The 15,498-nt window shown below is 41.7% G+C and overlaps 1 protein-coding gene across 7 annotated transcripts in view; it reads left to right on the top strand.

Moving 5' to 3' along the window:
• The first annotated feature begins 12 nt into the window (after window positions 1-12).
• The window catches only part of TMEM177 (transmembrane protein 177), a 31,234-nt gene continuing 15,748 nt past the window's right edge, over window positions 13-15,498 (top strand). For 2 of the 7 annotated variants that reach the window (XR_004160353.1, XR_004160354.1), the window contains exons 1-3: window positions 102-387; window positions 2,669-7,127; window positions 9,734-9,864. Coding sequence is in view for 4 of the 7 variants with exons in the window: in XM_010713908.3 (XP_010712210.1) it covers window positions 2,683-3,615 (933 nt within the window). In the remaining 3 variants the exon portion in view is untranslated. The other 5 variants (XM_010713908.3, XM_010713910.3, XR_004160355.1 and 2 more) reach the window with 5 other exon arrangements.

Consider the following 15,498-nt stretch of genomic DNA (forward strand, 5'->3'; position numbering starts at 1 on the left):
AATTAAAAAGACGAGCCGCATCGCCCGCCCCTTCCTTTTCCGCCTTCCGCCCTTCGGAGCTCCGCCTCGGCTGCAGCCGCGGTGCGGGAGCCTCGGTAGGTGCGGGCGGCGGGCGGGGGAGGCGGTGCCGCCCTTTCTCTGCCGTCGGGGCGGACTGCCGGCCTCAAGGCCCCGCTGGAGCTGGGCGCGGAGCGGTCACCGGGCTTCTGCGGGGCGGGAGGAAGAGGGAACGGCTTCTCGGCCGGCTCCAACCCCTGCCCTACTTTTGCAGCTGAAATCCTCGTTCTCTCTCACGAATTTGTCTGTACGTGCACGCAGTGGCAAAGAGTATTTCAGCTCTTGAGGGAGACAGGCCTATAAATCGTGGTGTGGCTTCATCAGAATTCAGTAAGTTAAGTCAGAGTTTGCGGGGTATGCTCCAGTATAAATCACCACGTGGCTCCTGCTTGCCCTCCTTACGAGTAAGTTGCACAAAGGTTAAGAATACCACGAGCCTGCTGTGTGATGGTGTGGGCTCTGAGCCTGGGGCGGCTGGGTGCTGACAAGTCCTGGGGGTATTTCTTCCTCTTATCTTTTCATGGATGCTGACTGTCCCGCGAACTGATTACTGATTTCTGCTGGTGGCACTGGGTGCGTGGCAGGACAGTAGGGTGTCATCCAGTCAGAGCTGGTCCTCCATGTAATGGCACGGCCTTCCCATCAAATCCACGTACCAGTCTGCCTTTGCCAAGAGGTCATTAACCCCAGGGAATCCTTTGTGTTTAATATTACCATTTTCTGCTTTTAGCTGTGCTGCCAAGGGTGTTTTCTCCCAAAAGCGGGTTTTCAGCCAAGCTTTCAGTGCTTTGGAGTGTTTTTCTTAAATAATTTTGTCAAACAAATCAGCACCTCCGGTCCTCTGCGGTGTATTAGAATGCCACTAGTTATTATACTGAGCAGTGCAAATGTAATGATTGTGTACTTACGTGCATCATTGTTTCTGTTAAGCACTCAGTGAGTGTTTGGTGCAGTGTAAACACTCAAGGGTTCTTCTTCTGGTGAATTTACAGTTTGAAAGGACTTCACGGGAGGGAGTTGTAATAACCTATCATTAAAACACCGCCTTTAATTTAATCCTTTTCTGCACTCCTGTGACTGATACCCATTGGCTGCTGTATCCCGGCACATCACGCAGTGTTGGTTTGTGATGTTACAGCCCCCAGTTGTCTGCTCTACCTTTTGTGGGAGGGTATTGTTCAGCCCGAGTGGAAGAAAAGAGCATATGGCAAAGTTTCAGCTGCTGCAGTACAAAGCCCAGCAGCTCAGCAAAACCCAGCTTTGATGGTGCTCTGTACTGAGGCCTCAGTGGTTCCATCCAAAGGTTTCCTTCTGCCACCTCGGCTTCCCGTGAGGACAGCTGGAAATAGCAGTGTCTGAAACAGCTGCAGCAAGATTCTCCCCAGCACATATGTTACGGCTCTGAGAGATGAAGCATTGCAAAATGCAGATGGGGACAGGCACCCAAGTGTCACTGATATCTTTTGGATTTAGGCACCTAATTCATAGAATCATAGAATGGCTTAGGTTGGAAGGGTCACTGAAAATCATCTAGTTCATACCCTTTCTGTAGGCAAGGTTGGATTAACCAGTAATTAACCATTTATTAACTGTTATGACTTTACAGTTGCATCATTTTAGGAGAGGATTCTGTAGCCACTGGAATTTTTTTAAGAGATTAGAGCTCTCCTAGGCTCTAACCCATCAGATGGCTTGGTCCATAAAAGGAGCTGATACTCCCCAAGGAAAGCAGTACTCTTGAACTGAAGGAGCTGGCAGGTTGGAAAGTCTTTATCAGCTGATTTGAATAGTCACAACATAGCCAACTGCCCTGAAACAGTTTTTATCTCAGTTTCTGCCCTGAATTGCATGAATTATTTGTCAGACAAATTATTTCAGACAAATTTTTTTTTAAAGTTGCCCATGAAAGGATGCTGGTGTTTGAAAATAGCTGTTTGCTGAGTAAGACAGAACCACAATCTGGCAGGTGAAATCTGAAAAATTAGAAGGACATACCGTTCTTTTTCTTTGCATTTTGAAGTTGATTATCCATTAGAAGAAACTTCAAAGGCCAATTCTGTCTCCTGAAATTTTCGAATCAAGATATGATCCCATTTTGGATGTTGTAGTTAAGCTCAAGTTACTGAGTCTAGTTTTGAGGTAACTAAATAAAATTCTTGGAGATATACAATGGAGGAAGTTAGGGTAGATTCATCTAATTATTGTGTCTTTCTGGCCTTAATATCTGCAGTCTGTTGCCATAATGGAGTGCAGCAGTAGGACTGCATTGGCAAGGAGTAGTGTATCAGGTAAATACAGAATGTCTATTGATTGCTCGGGGGGGGGGGTAGGAAGTGTGGTGGCTTTATTATTGGCTTTACCACAATGAATTGATTTACTGGAGGAGAGGGAGAAGTTAATTCTTTGTTTCAATTATCCTTTGTTGTTCAGAGGTCCCCAAATTAATGAGTATTGCCTTCTCTGTCGAAGTATTCTGTGTTTTGTTGATGTAAATGAGGATTTGTTTCATCAGTTATTGTTTTCTGCTGCTGCTTATGTTGTTATTAAAATGCTATAGGGATGCAAGACCCATTTAAGCACTCTTTAATTCCTGATTTTGTGTTACAAACAGGTTAGAATTTGACTATGGGAGCGCGGTTCCTGCTGAAGACGTCTGTCTGGTTAAAGAAACACAAGATCACTTTGTTGGCTACTTCTTGCGTGGGACTGTTTGGTGCTAACCTTTCCTATCATGTATTTCCTGAGCAGACATTCAAACTGTTGCACGAGTGCTGGTCAGGTGGGCAGCCAGCTGAACTTTCTCAGAGGCTCTGTGCTGTCTTTCAGGATGTCCTTCAAGATACTGCAGTGAAGTCCACCAACTACCAAGCCTTTGCGGCTTCTGGCTTCCACCCGGTCAGTGCTGGAATCCCCTGGCTGCCTGCGGGTTCTTTGGTGGGCATCCCTCCTAATTTTGATAGCACAATTGAGGATAAAAGAGGAATAGTCAACCACGTTGTTGTGATTGGTGGCAAGGAAGTAGACTGGGAAAGTAATGAAGGTGTTGCTTTGAAGGAAGCTCTGACATTTTCACTTGATGCACAGAAGTTTGCACTTGCCAGAGAAGTTGTGTATTTGCAGAATGGCAGCCCTTTAGCGAGTGCAGCTGTGGCTCCAATGTGCTTAGCTGGTACGTGTCTCTGTGGGACAGGTATGAAGATAGCTCTGGGTCTGTATTCTGGCCCCAGGATACTTCGCAGCATCTGTAACTTCATAATTGCTGCCGCTGGACTAATCCTCTATTACATTTCTTATGATGCTATGACCTATCACCTGGACTGCAAGGCTGACAGAAATGCAGCTACCGTATCCAAAGACTATGCCAAAGGTGGGGTGGAATTTTATGACAAAATCCTGTCCCGCAACAGGACTCTTCGTGCTCTGATGGGCAAAGAAGGGACAAAAATATATGCCCCAAGTGGTAACCTTTTCCCAAGGCACTGGTTCAGATTAAAGTATACCCCATACACTTACCGAAAAGATTTAATTGTTAATATTTTAAAAGAGCTCCAGGCATAGGAAGGGAGTGCTTGAATTTTAAACTTGTAAATTATGTATTCTCTTTGGAACACTGCTGTGCTGCTTTTTTTTTTTTTCTCTGCATCTTCATTAGAATTTTGGGGTTTATTTTTGCATATAGTTTGGAAGGAGTTATTGCACATTCCGTGAATAAAGAATTCTCTCTTAAAATATTAAAGAGTTGCTTCAAAAGTGCTCCACTCTGTGTGCATCTTAAATCACAAGACCACTGAGGAAGGGAGCTGCTCAGATGCTTATCTGGAACTTGTGCAGTTCTGCTGCCCCTTACTGCCAGTTCCAGACTGGAAAATGGAAAGGGTAAAGTCAAACAGAGTTTTGGGATCATTGTCATTTAAACATCGGTAGTTTTGTGCATTTTTGCCATTCCTCCTATGTTACAGCCCTAAGATGTTGAAACGACTGGGAGTCTGTGTAGTGCAGTTACATAAATACTGAGACACAGCACTTATGTCTTGTGTAAGTTCTTATGCTGTGTAAATTCTTACAGTACAACCACTATTCTTCAGTAGGGCAGGTGAATTGGGCTGCCATTTACATAAATACAGCTAGATTATTACAGCACCTGTAGCTTAAATCTGGTTTCATCAGGATGTCACTGTGATCGCAGTGAGGATGAGTGTCCCAACAGCAGGAGTATGAAACCAACATCTGCCGTAAGTTGGGTGTTTTCTCACAAGTGAGATCATGCTGTTCAGAAGAGGAATTTCAGTTTGCTTTGGTATGGCTTTTCTTTCATTTTAAAATACATCTTGATTTTTGTCAGCTTTTATGTCGAGGAATAAAGACAAGGTCAAAGAAATAAGTCTCTATCCATCACAGTAATAAGTCTTGCCAGTGTTTACTCAAAGTATCACCAAGTTCTGTTTTGCTTTGAATCAGATATTGACATAAAGTTGATATACTGACAGCTGGGGCACTGGTGTTGCTTTACATTGCTTAAGCTGCATCTCTGAGTTGTTTGGGTTTCTGCTGTGTGATGGGTATTTTTCTGAACCATTTCTGATCACTCGTGTTTGTCCTTGAAGCATCAAGTCATGAGATGTCTCTTAGATTCTTTCTGGCTGTAGGACATAAGTTTATTGTTCTCTTGACCTTTCTGAAAGAGTTTGGCAGAATCTCCTGTTCTGTGGAATAAAGAGACTTTACTTTCAGGCTGCAGGTTTTCAAAGCTCCAGGCTAAATTTTATTTGTCTTTTCTTCCAGGTAAATCCAGTGTAAAAGGTCAAGATAGAGTTTTGCTGGTTTAGTAATGTAGTGGCTCGAGACTGGAATATAATTCCTGTTTTATGTAGTCTGTGAATTCAATTCATCTTCATGCTACTCCATTAAGTGTGAATTCCATTAAATAACACAGGAGAGAACTTGTCCCACTTCTTTGGCTTAAGGAGTTGCTACTACATTAAGAGTGCAGAGAGGAAATAGAGTCCTTATTTGAGATTTACAGCAGTAGCAATTTAAAGCAAAATTTAGTTTAAAAAAAACTAACCTTGCTGCTTTTCATCAGGGCACCTGCAGCTAGTGCTGTTATTTGACATTCTCAGACTGTAAAGTTCAGTAATGCTGATGGATTTTGCAGTTGTGCTCTTTGCGTTACTCTTCCAGCTGGATTGTCCAAGAAGCTCCAAGTATCCGTAGGTGCTGTTCAGATTTAGCCTTCTTTTAACTTGCCATAGCACATTGTTGTCAGTGTGGGATTGCAGGCTAGTTGTTCTGAGACATACTCTCTTGCCTTCTTAAGAGATATGCCTACCAAGGGCTTGCACACCTGGATCTCTGTATAGTTAAGCTCCTATTCTATAGCCAGCCATGAAATCTGGAAGCGTAGTCCTGTCAAAAGAGAAGTGTCCAAATCATAGCTCTTAATTAGAGTTCCCATAACTTTGGGAAGCGTGAATTGTCTTGCAAACTCAAGTATGTGACCATGAAAATACTCATGGAACGTCTTACAATATTGCAAAAATAGAAAAATGAGGGGGAAAAGCAGGCTTATTCAGTGGCCCAGACTCAGTTTACAGGTAATGTTGTTGTCTCCAATAGTTCTGAAGCTGGAACTCAGAGGAGTTCTGGAAACACAATGTGGTTGTAACTGGCTTCTCTTACCGTGCTCAGATGAGACAGATGTGGTACAGGTTTTCATGCAGAAAAGCTACATAAAATGTAAAGCAAAGGGAATTGCTAGGAGGCTTATATAAGAAGTTTCAGCCAAGCAAGTGTAAAAGCCAGAGTGTAAATGAAATAATGAACTCTCATAAAAACGGATATTGACTGCACAACGAGGCTCTCTTTCTGTCTGGTGCAGTAAATCGATTAGAGCATGAAGTATGAAGAGAAAATGACCACAATGAGTCACTAGTTTAAACGTATACACAATCTCCTTTAAAGAGAGGTTTCCCTGACTCGTTTGTTTAGACTATTATCCTGAATTTCTAGATAACCAGAGAAACTGAAGAGAAAATAGTCTTTGTAACATAATTTTTATATAAATGTAATGTTTGCTGCTACATAAATCCTTAGAGGATAATAGTGCAGGTGGTGAGAGCTCCATGGATGCTTTGCTCAGAATTCCCACTGGCATGGAGGAATGCAGCTTTTCTTTCTCCGTACTAAGAGTGATGATTATTTTCATGGCGGTGCCTTCAGCTTTTTAATGGTCAGGAAGGTAAGGCTGTTGGAAGCACAGCAAGACTGAGAGCTGAGCAATTTTCTTATAGCCAGGCAAATAGTAGAAATAATCTGATTTAAAGTCAGTTTTGAATTGTCTCCTTATGCCGCTTTCAGGAAGAAGCAGCTTCAGAAGTGGCTGAAGTGAAACCCCTTTCTAGCTTGCTTGTGAATAACGTTGCCCACGGTATTGCTATGAGGGCTTCAATTGAAGCGCAGTATCAATTCAGACAACAGCACCTCTTATCACAGCAGAGCACTGTTATCACCTCTTTTCACATTAAAGTGGCTTCCAGAACCTGACAGATAGGACGATGAGTGCTGACTGCAGCCCGTTGCCCTACAGGGTATGCTAGTGGTGGTGAAGAAAGTGAGGCTGGGAGCTGGGCTCCTGCTTTGCAGTTTCTGTAGCAGTTGTGAAACATCCATTGTGACAAAGTGTGGCTTGGGTGGGAGTGAATTAAAATGTATGAATCAAGTCATCGCCCTCTGACTGAATCACAGGCAGCTTTCATTAAAGGAACAAATGCAGAGAATCTTCCCCAGGGTGAGTAGTGCCATGACAGCAGTTGTGGGCATCACTAAAACAACTGCAGGCATCTCCACTATGTGGGAATGCAATGCCTGGCAAGCACTGAGACAAGTATTTGGGCCACATCCTGCAACTGTTATCTGCTCTTGTTCATTAGAAGCTTCATGGAGCAGGTGTGATTACATTAGTATAACCATGATTCAGTTGCAGACAGCCTACTGCATGTGCAGGCGCCGTGTTCCTCCTTGATTTCATTCATCTCAGCTGGAAATGTGTCTGAGAAAAGCAGAATGCACTGGTAAGTAAAGGGATGCTAATGTAGGAAGGCATCACTAAGATTTCAGGACAAGGAGAATGCTTGCAGAGAGGAGCTGAATTTGGAAAGCTAGACTTAAAAACAGTGTCCTGATTCTCTAGGAATTGTTAGACAAGTGAAATCTGGAGGAGGTGAAACGTGGATGTTGGTGGACATTAGCTGAACTTCTTTTTCACTGAGAGTGTATCAGTTTGTTTAGCAAAACAGTACACTCAAGCTGGTCTATCTGCCACAACTGTAAAGTGGAGAAAATTATTAAAACATGGCAAGAAATTAGTCTGTGTTTCCCATATAAAAAGAAAAATCCTTTTTTTTGGGGAGGGTGGGGGCTTGGGGGGAGGGTTAAGGCAGCCTGTCAATTTCACAGCCAGACATCAGAATTCTCCAGAAATGCTCTGTTTCCTCAGACAGAGATTGCCACGATCTCAGAAACCAGGAGCTTTCTGTGCACTGCAGTTCACATGTGAACAGGGCGCAAGTTTGAAGGGAGAGCCCTCATCAAATCACGCTTCCTAGCATGTAGGGATCTTTATTCCATCTTCTGGAAGTCTGGCCTTTCTTCTACTGTTTGCTGAAACAAGGTTCCACTGGGAATGTTGTTGCTGCTTTATTCTGTTCCTCTGCATTTCCCCTTGCCCTGCTGCTCTAATTGCCTCTGCTGACTCACTTTGCAAGCTGCTGCAGCTCATTCACGTAATTTAGGAACTTATTAAGCTCTCACTTGCTACTTGCACTTTCATTTGCACTACCTACTTGCTCTCACAGTGCTTGCTAGCCAAAGACCACAGCAGCTTGAACATCTCTTTTATTTAATTGGGTTTAGACTACTTTTTTTTTTTTGGTCAAGGAAAAATGCCTTTAGCTAACTGAAAAGTAAGCAATGTGGTTAAAAACCTTCATGTTTTGGCTATGAAAAAAAAAAAGTAATAACCTTGCTTTTGAATTTTCCATTTAGCGTTACATTTTACATTTAGCATTATATGTATTTCTTGCTTGCAGTCACTGGCACCTAGTTCACTTTTGATCTTAGTGCCATTTGGCAATTTTTAGATGCTGCTGTCCTCTCTGAGCCCCTAGAAGAGGACTCATAAAGCCCTGTTCCTGAAGGTTGCAGGGAACTTCATGTACTGTTGTGGTTGGGTGATAGAACCTGGCTTGAGAAATAACAACTAGTGTTGTGCCATTGTGTGCTGGTACTGATGTTGACCAGGTGTGTTGGCATTACAGCTTGTGTCAGTTCTGTGCCAAGCTGGCTCTGCTGGTCCAAACAGCCTGTGCTATTTCCAGCCTGAGAAAAATGGAATTTTGCAGTCTTTTCACCACGAATAAAACTGCCAATATTGCTGTATATCATCCGAGACTGAAGCCATAATTTGTGATATGAAAACTAGAATGTGCCCAGAAGTGAAAATTAGTAAATTACTCCACTGTAACTATAAAGAAATGTGATGAATGAGGAAGTAAAGACAAAACTACGATCTCTTTTACTATTGTAAAGCTCGGTTCATTCTTAACAAATGAATGGGGAGATTGAAAATTAAGATCAAGCCACACTGTAAGTAACGATGCCAATTTTTATACTTTTTTTTTCTCCATTTCCTGACTAGACTGGAGGCATCTATAAATATTTTAGAAAACAGAACAGAGAAAGAGTTACTCTGTAGAAAGTTTTCCTTGTAAGATCTTTTCTCAAATGGGATGAGCTCCATTGCCTCAGTGGCTGTGTTATAAAAGCGTGTTATATAATTCTCTGTAGATACCAATAGACAGATGTATTTATGGGTTTTGGAAACTTCATGTAATTTAGGCATAAAACTTGAAGTGTGTTTTGTAGTTTCTCATTAATAATAGTTGAGAATTATGCTCATCTAAGGCAGCACACATAAATTCTTAATGTTCAGACATTCATTATATGCCTGTGATGGTTAGAAGTTGCCATAGGAAAATAAAAGCCCATGCTCCCAAAAGTTTATTTTTTTATATATATAAATATACATATATTTATATATTTATTCTTCTTAGCAATATGGAAAATTGTGTTCATTCTCTAATATTTCTTTCCTCTCTGCTTCCTTGTTCTTCCACTTTATCTACCAAAGCAGTTCTGAGTATTGGAAAAGTCAAATCAGAAATGAGACAAACGTTTTATCAATGCAGTTTTCATTGAGCATGCTGTCACCTTATAATGGGAAATGCTGAAGCCATCTTTTTATGGTGGTTATAAATCCAGAGAGTTTTTTGTAATCACAGTTTATTGATCTTAATGTTCCCTTGCATCATGTGCAAAGCTGGCTCTGGCATAGTTGCAGGTGGGTAGATGAACACAGTGTGTGCGTGTTGGCTTTAAGCCTTCAAAGCAGGTGAAAAGGTAAAAGTTTGCTTTTCTTACCTTCTTGCACAGGACATAGTTTGTGTTGCAAATCTGAACAGAATAAAAATGGCTATAATATTTTATGGGATTTTTTATGTATTTGAGATTTCTTTAAGTGAGTGTAAAAGGAAAAAATCTTAGCTGAAATTTAAGAGTGGATGGATCACAAAAAGTAAATTTTCGTCTGGAGTCATAGGATGACCAGGTTTTTTTTTAGGGGAAGAAAGAAAAGCACAAATGTGATGCCACGTTCAGAGCAGGCAGTTGAGCTGGGACACGCACTTACTGCTCCTTGACCCAGATACAGAAGTGCTTGTACTGCACGAGTGTTACACGGAGAGCACAGAGGTAAGTTTTCCTGAAGTGAGAATTTCCCAACTTACATCATGGCTGTCTTTGAAGCCTCTTATTCTGGGACTGGAAACAGGGCTGATGCAGCTTTGAACCCTGCGGAATGCAGTGTGTGTATGTTGTGGGAATAGATGTGTCAAAATTCTTTCCCTTTGCACTGAGCATTTTCATCTTGAATTTTCAAAGCTGACATCTGATATGAAAGAGTTGGTGCTTAACTTACCTGGTATTAAGTGGGTATCAGATGGAGGCTGGCTTCAGCTGAAATTGTGGGAGTGAAAAGCCTATGAGAAAAAAACAGACTACAACGCTGTCACAGTGCTTTTAGTCTTGCAGAGTTTCACCTCAGATGGTGTAAAATGAGTCAATATTGATGGCACTAATAGGGGCACTGGTATAAAACCAGACGTGGCTCTGTAGTGCTACAAACCAGTGATTGCCAATCAGTGGGCATCACCCAAGCACTCTGTTAGGTATGCAGCTCCAGTGGGCTGCTGCTGGACCTGGGAGGGGGTTGGCCTGTCTGTCTGTCTGCTTTGAGCAGTCCAAAGCTGTGTGGCGAGGATCAAACCCATCCCAAAGGGCAGCTGGGATGTCCTTTCAGCACATAGTGGAGGATGTCACACTGCGCTCATGGTGTGCTATTGTGCATGTCAAGGTGATTGAAGACCGATATTATATCATCTCTTTGAGTTTATGATTTGTAGGTTTCAACTATGATCTTGATGAGATTAGTTTGAGAATGGTGTTATAGGCAAGGATGAGAATCCCCACCTTGTGTCATGGTGTGAAGGAAGTGCAGGAACTGTGGGGCTGGAAGGGAAGGACGTGAAGAGTGCTGAGATGGGTTCCTGAATGGGGGGAGCCTGGGCTGTCTGTGTCATGCAGTCCAAGGAACATTTGCATCATATGCTAGCTAGATCTAATGTGGAAAATGTCCTTGCAAAGTAAGAGACCAAAACCAAGTAATCTCCCAAAGAGCATGACCTAACATAAAGTAGTAACTCACTGCTATTTGGATGGGTTATTTTCAGTGTTCCTTCTGCTTGCTTTTCAAGTCTTACTTTGTCTTTGATTTTTTTTTAATGTTGGCTTCCTAGAAAAGAAAAAAAACAACAAAAAACACTCTTGTTGCTATTAAAAGAAGATAAGGAGGGCAAAGAGACTGCTGCATATTTCATTACGATCCAAAAAAATCTTTCCAAGGACTATAGAAGAGAAGTATTATCACTTCATGTGTCTTGTACAATTTTCCATCTTTACAACTTTATTTGTTAGCACTTTGTAACCTCCTTTAAGTTAGGCTCTCTCCAGGTTACCACAGAGCATGTGATATACATTTTCAATTGCAAAAACAGGTTGCCTGAAAACTGATGTGTAAAACAAAGATCCCGTCACTGTTTTATCTGCTGTCACTTGATGTGTGCATCCATCATGCCATCGTGAACTCATCAAGAGCTTTGTAACTCAGCTAGTAAATGTTCTTCTACCTTGCAGCTCATGAATTGCTTCACAGGCTGCCAGCCATAAGCCAGAGATTACCTATTTTATGAAGCAGCCTGTTCTGTTCAATATCCCTGTGAGTAACTTAAGAAAGTAAATGCAGAGTTTTCTCCATGCCTCTTTGCTGCTGCTAATAGATGATTTTATGGGCCAAAGAGCGTTGATCTATCAAGCAGAGAGCATCCTACATAAGAGTCTTAGTGTCAGATATGAACTTCGTGTACCTCTTGGCAGGCAGTCACACGAGCATTGGCAGCAAGTCATGGTGAGCATATGTGCTTGAGTGGTTCCTGCCGAATGGGAGACTGCTTGATGTTCTCTGAGAAAGATAACTTTTTTTTTTTTCAGGAATTCAGTAAAGTACATAGATTTTGAGGACGTGGTTGCATTTTGTGGAAGTAGCCAGCTGTGTTGCTTTGCAGTCTGGAATTTTGTGGTCCAGCTATTATTATGTCTGCTGCTCATAGTCCTTGTTGGCTTGCTGAGTGCCAGGGCCATCCTGGTAGGAAAACCATTGAAGCCAAAGGGCTTTATAAGTGGGAGTCTGACTGAGGAAAAGGGAGACTGACCCAAGAGTGCTGTTAGCTCTTAGAACAGATTGAAGTCTCCACACTGCCACGACTATGAATTATTTAGTTACCACGAAAAGATGGCATGTCATTCGAGTCAGTGGGTTTTGGCCATATTGGAGGTCTGGCTTTGCTTACAGACTGGTGTAAGGTGTATGCTGGAGGTATTTCATCAACTGAGATGCTTTCTTTGGCCCAGTGGACTCTGGTCCTTTCGCGACATTCTGTTTCTCCAGAAAGAACTGAATCACCTGTTGGTAACACAATTTTTACTTGTGCCAAATCTGCCACTCAAGAAAATAGTGGCATACGGAAAACTGAGTATAGATCCAAGGTTTCTACTATGCACAGTCCCTGGTCAAGAGGAACAGTCCCCAGAGGTGCTCTGTCTTGTGCCAAGAGGCATCCACTTACAGAGAATCCCCTTTGAGCTAATTTTATCTCTTTTGCAGCATCCCACATCCTCCTGCACGGCTTCAACCAGGAGCATTTGTAATTTTCATCTACATCTGCCAGTTGGGGGTTGATGCTATCAGCACTGTGGCATTCCCATGACAGGAAGATCCAACCCTGATTTGGTGCTGAAATATAAAATTCAGTCCCTCTGGCTCAAGAGTCTCCTTCATGTCTAGTCTTTCTTATTCCCCTTCTACTTTATACATACAGGGACAGAAGAAACGCCATGATTATAGCTTATGGAGGTACTGCCCAAGAATCTCACAGGACCAATGTGTTCAATGTTTAATAAAAGCCATATGCTAGCATGTTGTTTCCATTGAATTTCTGTATATACCGGGAAGAGGCTTAAACCATTAGAGAAAATAAATAGGTCTTGATCTGAAAAGTTTGAGAATCACCATTGAAGCAGATTTGTTATGTCATTGCTGAGGGTATTGTCTCCAGAAGTTAAGAGTGTTTGCAGCTTCTCTGCCCTTTCAGCATCACTTTAGGTGATTCTTGTCTAGAATCTTTTATTTTTAATCTGAATAGACGCAGTCTCTCCTGGTAGTCTCAGGTGAAAATATTATTTGTCATTTCTTAGGCTCTGGTGTTGTGAAATGATCATTAAGAATTGCCTGCTTTCTTAAAGGTATCTTATTTTTAATGATAACTAAGTGGTTTCTGTCTTTTGTAGGGCGTAGGCTCCTGTCACTGAGAAGATAATGAGAGGTTATCAGATGAAGGAGCCCAGGGTGGCTGGTTTTATCAGATGTAGAGTTGTTACTGAAGTTACACAAGAGATGCCATACATTTTGTTAAAACTGCTTTTGAACCATGTGTTTACAAGAGAATCCTCATTGGTATGTTTAGAATGAGGTTTGCTTCCATGTGTGCTATCCGTGCTGGAAATTCTCTCCTTCAGCCCGTCCTAAAATTCAAAGGCTGAAATTTTAAATCTGTTTTTATCTACTGACCTGAAGTTCCATCGCATCTCTTTTTCTTCTTGCCTTCGTATGGGAAACACACTGTTGGAGTAGTTACATGGTAGCTGCCCATAAGTTTTGGGTGGGTTTCCATAAACAAAGAATACTCCCAAAAATTTATTTTGCAGTTTGAGTTACGCATACCTCCATTCAGGAACCTGGGAGTGTCCAGCAGGAGCTACCAGGGTGATCAGAGTCCTAGAGCACAGGATGTATAAGTAGAGGTATGGGGAGCTGGACTTAGTTGGAGAAGAGGTCTGGGGTTAAGCTGATGTGGCAAAATGAGAAGTTAAGGATCTGGGCTTGCATCTCGCTTAGAGCAGTTGTGCCCAGCTAAGGCTAATTGCCAAATAGCACTGCTAATATATTCATAGTAAAAATTGGGTCACACATAAGTCATTATTGCAGGTGAATTCCACCCTTCAGTTCTGCAGTAAATTTTCATACACTCCTTTGTGGTGATTTTCATGGGCAGACCCACTCTCTAGTTTTGTCAGACTCCTCCAAGGTATTTTTGTGGATCCCATCTGCCTTTCACTATTCTTGCACTTATGAATTAATTTAACAAATCAGGTTGGTCTTAGTGTGATACAAACAACCATATGTGTGAAAGAAAAATGACCAAATGTTTCTATTCTTTGTTTTCTGTCTCTGAGCCAACTTCCCATTGATTGGTATACCCCGGCCACTTAGTCCTAAAAGAAGCTTTTTGCTAGGAGTGCATCAATTTCCATTAAAATAGCATTGTTCACTTCTGATCACTATTTTGTTTATCAACTCAAGGAATTGCAAAGAGTACACAAACATCACTTGCTTTGGCAAGCCATGTTGTGTAATCCCAGCAATAAGCTTCAGCTTTTTCAGATCTCTAGCTGATGAAAACTGGCATAACTGCCCTGTTTTGGGTGACTCGTGTCCAGTGGGAATCTGGATTTTTATTGGCAATGGCTGTAAATGGATAGCAGGGATCCAAGAGCAAATCCAACAAGTGGATCTCATGCACAATTCTTGATTTTTCTGCACCATTTGGAAAAAAGATTCCCTTTTTCTGAAAGTCTGTCTTGTTTTAACGTGTTCAGTTTCTTTTTGATGCTCTGAGAACATCTTTGCATTGGGAAAATAATTTTTTCCTCTCACAGTTTCCCAGAGCTAATCAATTATTCAGTATTTGAGAACTTCGAGATTCCTTAAGCAAAAGTGATAGGAGTGAAGATAAGTCACAACACATGATACCACAACTCACGTAAATGTGGGCATGAATGATTTATTTGGGAGACAGTATTCATCCTTTTAGTTTTATTTTGCATGTTCAGTGGGACTCCGTTGGACACAAATCATCTGTAAGTTGTATTTTCTATTAAAATACAGAAAAAAGAATGTGTTTCTAACTTTGTGTATGTTAGAAACAAGTGATGACTTTGAATAATGGACTAGAAGCATTGTTGCTATCAATTAAAATTGCTTCTCTGAAAACAGCAGATATATGAATTTATACCTCCCCGAATTTTAGATTTGTGTATTTTAATAGGTCACCAAATGGTAGATAGGTTGACTGTCCTGAAAGCAGAGCTAATCTAAACAGAAAGATTTACAAGCTGACAAGGAGCAGATAATGAATATTTTATGTATATGTTCCTGTTTCTTGGATTTGTTCTAATCATGATTATACAAGGTGGCTGGCAGCTTTCTATTCAATGCAATAGCTCTTCCAGTAGATGTCCTTTTTTTCTTTTCCAAGCACGGAGTGGTGGCTGTCACTGCAGGATAGCACAGCAGCAGATAAAACATCCACATCTTGACTGCTGCCTGAGGAATTTTAGAGTGCCGTACATGCCTCACATGGGATGGGCAGGCAGACAGGCACCAGTATAGCCCCTGGCCTCAGGGCACAAGGGTTTTTGTTATCATCAGCCTAAAGATACCATATTTGGCCTGTTTTCTTTGGTGATTGGCATTAACAAAAATAATTTTTTTACAAAAAGCATTTTGCCCAATTAAGAGAGGTATCCATCACCCAGCTGGTTGCCACCCATGTCATCTGCTATGCTATCTACCTTTACTTCTCTGTGAGCATGTCTTAGAATCATAATATCATCTGAGTTGGAAGGGACCCTTAAAGGCCATCTAGTCCAAGT

Source organism: Meleagris gallopavo, chromosome 7 (genome assembly GCF_000146605.3).
Source record: "Meleagris gallopavo isolate NT-WF06-2002-E0010 breed Aviagen turkey brand Nicholas breeding stock chromosome 7, Turkey_5.1, whole genome shotgun sequence".
NCBI lineage: Eukaryota > Metazoa > Chordata > Aves > Galliformes > Phasianidae > Meleagris > Meleagris gallopavo.